The 5686-nt window shown below is 54.9% G+C and overlaps 1 protein-coding gene across 4 annotated transcripts in view; it reads right to left on the bottom strand.

The window, feature by feature from the left end:
• Window positions 1-5686, bottom strand: part of KCNH6 (potassium voltage-gated channel, subfamily H (eag-related), member 6) — a 22548-nt gene that overhangs the window by 2893 nt on the left and 13969 nt on the right. For all 4 annotated transcript variants that reach the window (XM_008571139.1, XM_008571136.1, XM_008571137.1 and 1 more), the window contains 2 exons: window positions 5386-5638; window positions 1515-1708 (listed from right to left, as the gene is read on the bottom strand). In XM_008571139.1, coding sequence (XP_008569361.1) covers window positions 1515-1708; window positions 5386-5638 — 447 coding nt within the window. The remainder of the gene's footprint in view (window positions 1-1514; window positions 1709-5385; window positions 5639-5686) is intronic.

The raw sequence follows: 5686 nt of genomic DNA, 5'->3' as shown, positions 1-5686 counted from the left end.
CCCCCCCGCAGCCTTTGTCACAACTAGGTGAGAAAATGGTGACAGGTGGCCGAGCACACCAGCAATGCTCTGGGCAGCTTCCTGCAGGTTCTCTCCTGTGACGTTGGGCAGGCAGGTGAACAGAGGCTTGGAGACAATGACCTTGACCTTGAACTGGGCAGCCATGTGGAGGTCTTGGGAGAAGGTGCCTTGAGCAGCCAGATTTGGGGTGGAAGGCAGAAGAGTTGCTCTTCCAGTCCCCCCTTTCCTGAATACCCTGGTGCCCCCTCCCTCAGCATGGGCCAGTGGGGAGTTGGATCTGAGGAGGCTGGGTCTGGAACCCCCGATCCACTCGGGAGTTGCCCTCAGTAGTGTTCTTGGCAGCCCACCCTCCTGTTATCAGGAGATGGGGGCACCTGGGGGCTGCAGATGTCCCAGGCTACAGAGACCACATCCCTCCTGCCCTGGTGTCCATCTAGGACACTTGGATGAGCACTTGGGCCCCTTGATGCCTCCCAGAAGCTGGGTCACCCCAGGGCAGGGTCCCTACTAGATGTTTCCTGTGCAGATCAGGTGGGAAGGGGAGAGACTAGGGGAGGGGGAGAGTAGCAGAGGGGACAGCATGGGGAGGGTTGTCCGCAGCAAGAAAACCTGCCTCAACACTACCCTCCAGAAGCTGAGGCTGAGGGTGGGGATGACAGGAAAGGGAGGTGCCGAGGCTCTGTGCCCTGCCTTGGCCACTGTTCCCTGCCAGGCACACCCTCCCCTCCTTCCCACTAGCTGATTCCAGATCCCCTCCTGTATGAAGCCGCTTCTGGCACTCCCAGAGTCTGTACTGGCTGTCCCACACCTTGGCAAGCTTGAGCTCTGCAGAAATTCGGTCTCTCCTGCACACCCTTGTGACTTCTTTGGTCATTTGGTGGTGCAACTCTTTATTTTTCCTAAGTTGTTTTAATCTTCTCCACTGAGTGATAAGCTTGAGAGGAGAGACAGCTTTATCACTTCTTTACACCCCTGTGCCTGGCACCGTGAGCCCTCTGGATGGCACACACCCTCCTTTTCAGCTTGGGATGATACTGGTGAAAGCCAGGCTTTGGAGTCAGACAAACTTGAATTCACATTTTGGTTCTGCTATTTACTAGCTATATGGCTTTGGCCAATTTATTTATCCTCTCTGACTGTGAGTTTCCTCATCTGAAAAATGGGGACCATAACACTATTTGCAAGGAGAGAACTAAATGAGATCACATAAAAGAAGCCCAGCACTTAGCACATAGATAGCTAGCCAATAAATGGTAGTTATCATCATACTTAGCATTATGTTGGCTGTGGTAGGCCTAGAAGAAATTATGGCCAAGGATGCAGGATGGGGTGGGAAAAAGGGTGGGGACCAGATGGGACCCCTTAGGGCTGGAGCCGCTGCAGAGGGCAGACCTAGCAGCAGGCTAGGCCATGCCCTCCACAGGCTGCCTGCGGTTACCATACTAGCTGGCTGAGAACCACCACCCACCCTGGCCCGCCCAGCCCAGACTCACGTCCCGCAGGTTGAAGGTGACCTCCAGCTTACTCCAGAAGCTGTCCGCGAAGGCAGGGTACATGTCCAGCACCTCCAGCAGGTCTGCCCGCTGGATCTTGTGCAGGTCGCAGTAGGTCAGGGCCCGCACATCTGCACTGGACTTGCCCGGCCGGGCATGGAGGCTAACAGGCTCGCCAAAGATGTCATTCTTCCCTGCCAGCCAGAGGGGTCAGGGTTCCTCCAGGGTCTGGCTCCAAGCTCCCTTATGAGGAGCCTCCCTAAGGGTCCTTGACCACGAACTATCCCCCAATCCCCTTAGGACCCTGTCAGGCTGGGGTCTGGTGTTCAGGATCAAGCTCTGGGGACAGGACTGGATGTGCTGGCTGCAGGAGAGGAGGCAAGGTGGAGGGAGTCCTCCCCCTGTCCTCTGAGCTCCACAGAGATCCATTCAGAGCCACTCCTGTCCCCAGCATGTGGGTCCAGGCCCCTCAGAACCACCCTCCACGTCACATCCCCCCTCCTTTGCTCACATTCTTTGGCACCGTCCCCATTCCCACCCAGGGGACAGTAGGCGGGAAGGGACACTGAAGTCTCCCTGCTCACCTCTTCCTGCACTTTTCAGCCTGCTTTTGGAGCAGCGTACAGGGAACCCAGGGCCAGGAATAGGCGGGAAGGGACACTGAAGTCTCCCTGCTCAACCTCTTCCTGCACTTTTCAGCCTGCTTTTGGAGCAGCGTACAGGGAACCCAGGGCCAGGAACACCTGGATCCCCTAGGGCAGGGCCTGAGGCCTCTATCTCTTTGTCTTCCCGTTCCCCATTGTGGAGCCAGATAACTAGCATGGCCCTGGCAGGGGAAGCCTGGGGAAGTCACTCCCTCTCTCTGGATCTCAGTGTTTTCACCTCTAAAATGGATGTCACCCTATCTGTCTTGCCTACCCTACTGGGCTGTTCAGAGAAGCAGATAAGGTGATCCTTGAGAAAGTGCCTCAAAGGCCAGCCAGTTAGCATAGTTGGTTAGAATGTGGTGTTATGACACTAAGGTCAAGGGTTCGGATCCTTGTACCAGCCAGCCACCAAAAAAAGAAGAAGAAGAAGAAGAAAAGTGCCTTGAAAAGCCAGAGGTACCACATTTCAATGCAGGGCACTGGGAAGATGGATGTCACAGGGTAGACGTGGGTGGATACTCAGGGTGTGAAGCCAGGATATTGGGCCCTCCTGGTGCCAGGTGCTGTGTTAACCACAGGATAGAAAACATGAATAAGATGCTATTCTACCCACAAGGAGCCCCCCAAATCCCTGCAAGATAGGCATATAAGCAGCCAACAAGTTTACAGCATGATCTATAGAACAGGGGAGAACCAGGAGATATGGGGCTATGGAGGAGGGAGGGCCTCCTTCTGCCAGGGTGGTTGGGGCAGGGAGTGGGGGGCTTACAGAGGAAGTGAAATGGAGGCTGTGTCAAGAGACTCAAGGAGAACTGGGCCTCCAGGAGAAAGGCAGTCTGGGCAGAAGAAACAGCATGTGGCCAGTGCTGGAGAACCTAGAGCCAGCGTGCCATGGACCATGATTGTTTTGACTCCTGCCCTCCACGGGAAAGTGCAGCCCCCTCAGCCTGGCAACACTGCACAAGGGGCACTGATGGCTTAGCACAGACAGAGGGATCGATGGAGGCCAGAACATGCTCCCCAAGAGAGCATGATCAGAGGTCATTCACAGAGGTGGGGACTGAGGCATAGAGAGCAAAGGGACTTGCCAGGGTCACCCCTGAAAGCTTGAAGCCTGAAATCTGGGCAGCATTATACGTGATGGTTTTCCAGTAGATGAAGGATTATGAGCTAATGTCTATTTATACCCAGGACAAAATGAGAGGATTTCATGTCTCTAACTGAACCTCAAATTGGACTAGCTTCTTAATTATTAATAATTATTATCCCTCCCACATGGATGGCACTTCCAAGGTAGGCTGGGAGGGAGGGAAGGTCTCCTAGAGGAGCCTGTGTTTAAGCCAGCCTTGAAGGGTGACTGGGGCCTGTCAGACAGAGGTGCAGGGTGGGGCACTCCAAACAGAGTGGCTGCACATGCAAAGTTACAGAGGTGTGACAGAGATGGGCAGATTTAGAGAACTATTAAAAGTTTGTATGGCTGGAGCATGAAGTACCAGGGAAGGGTGGCATGATTTAGGGTGGCCAGACTGGGGAGTGCTATGGTCTGAATGTTTGTCCCCTCTAAAGCTTATGTGGAAACTTAATTGCCAATATGGTATTTGAAAGGTGGGACTTTTAGGAGGTGATTGGATCATGAGGACTATGCTCTCATAAATGTATTAATCCATTTATGGAGTAATGGGTTAATGATTTAATGAGTTATCATGGGGGTGGACTGGTGGCTTTCTAAGGACAGCAAGTGAGCATGTTAACAAGCACTCTCACCCAGGCTTTGCCATGGGGTACCCTGCATCACCATGGGACTCTGTAGAGTTCCCACCAAGAAGACCCTCAATAGATGTGTTCACTGGACCTTGGACTTCCCAGCCTCCAAAACTGTAAGAAATAAATTCTGTTTCTTTACAAATGATCTGGTTTCAGGTATTCTGTTACAGAAAACGGACTAATCAGGGAGAAATGTGCAGGCCACACACAGGCGTTTACATTTGTCCCATGGGTCAAGGGAAGCCATCAAAGGATTTTGAGCAGAAGAGGAGTATGCACAGATGTGAACTTCAGGTCACTGGCAGAAGGTGGAAGATTGGAGCATGGAAGTAGACCAGATGCAGGGCTGCGGGAAAGGAGCTTCTGACACCTGCTCGGGAAGGACATGATGAGGGCTAGAGCCAGACAGGGGCAGGGAGACAGTGTGGGACAGAGACGTATCAATGAGGGAAACAGAGAAGGGTTCTGCAGCTGACTGGATGGATGCTGGGTGGCAGGGCAGGAAGGGAGAAGGACGCTCCCTTGGCTGACTCCAGCCCAGGCGATGGTGTGTAGTGCCCAGGGATGGGGATGCTGGAAAGAGCTGCTTTTGAGGGAAGGTGACGGTTTCGGGTTGGGATATGTCAAGTTTGGTCTGACTATGGAACGTCAGGAAGAAATGGAGTACTTCTGTCTAAGAAGAGATTGGGGCCAGAACTGAGCTCTGGGGGTCCTTGTGGCACAGGTGGAGGCTGAGGCTGTGGGAGCAAGGAGCTGGCCCAGGTGAGGGTGTAGGGTGAGGAGAAGAGAGCAGAGCACCAGCACGTGGTCACCACCAACCAAGGGCAGGCCAGAGAGAGAGGAGTGGGCAAAGGAGTCTGAGGGAGACCTGTCTAGAGGGGGTGGAGGAAAACCAGGTCACGGAGACCGAGGAGAGTAAGGCTGAGAATCGAGGAGAGGACTCTGTGATGCTTAGAGAGGTAAAGTGACTTGCCCAAGGTCACACAGCAGGTAAGTGGCAGAGGCTGCTTGTGACCCAAGGCTGTACGCCTGCTCAGTGCTCACATACTTCCTCCAAAGAGTCCAGCTATCCCTGCAGCTGCACTGAATGAAACTGGGGTACCCAGTCAGGGCACCCCCCTCCACTCAAGACAGACCCGTGGACTATCACCCTGAACTCCACAAGAGTGTCAGAAGGTAGGAAAGAGCCTGCCTGGACCTCTGAGTCAGACACACAGCCCTGAAATCCCTGTTTGGCCACAGCAGGAAAATGGGCCGACGCATGTCTATTATGGCAGAGGGTTTGTTTAAGGATTCAGTGAGCTGGAGGAAAAGCTCTCCGCGGCACATGCTCGGCATATGGCTGGTCAGTAAAAGGTGCCGCGATCCTCACTGGCAAGAGGATGGTCCAGGCAGAGCATCTCCAGCCCTCCCCATCCCCCATCCCTCAATACGAGCCCGGTCCACCCCGCCTGACCCACCTAGAATGGCCACGACCACGTCGTCGCGCAGAATCTCGATGGAGCCGCGGGAGATGAAGTAGAGCGTGGAGAGCACGTCGCCGAGGTGCACCAGCGTGTCCCCAGGCGGCGCGTGCGTGGTCTTGAACTTGACGGAGAGCGCGCGCAGGCAGCCCTTGCTGGCGCCGCTGAAGGCCGGGCAGTGCTGCAGCAGCGCGCGGTGCAGGTGCATGCAGATGTCGGCCTGCAGGCACTCGGGGAAGCCCTTCAGCACCTGCGAGGCGGGCGGGCGGCCGAGTCCAGCGGGGTGCGGCCGGGGGTG

Source organism: Galeopterus variegatus, unplaced genomic scaffold, assembly GCF_000696425.1.
Source record: "Galeopterus variegatus unplaced genomic scaffold, G_variegatus-3.0.2 Scaffold663, whole genome shotgun sequence".
Taxonomy (NCBI): Eukaryota; Metazoa; Chordata; class Mammalia; order Dermoptera; family Cynocephalidae; genus Galeopterus; species Galeopterus variegatus.
This window is presented reverse-complemented; position numbering and strand designations above follow the sequence as displayed.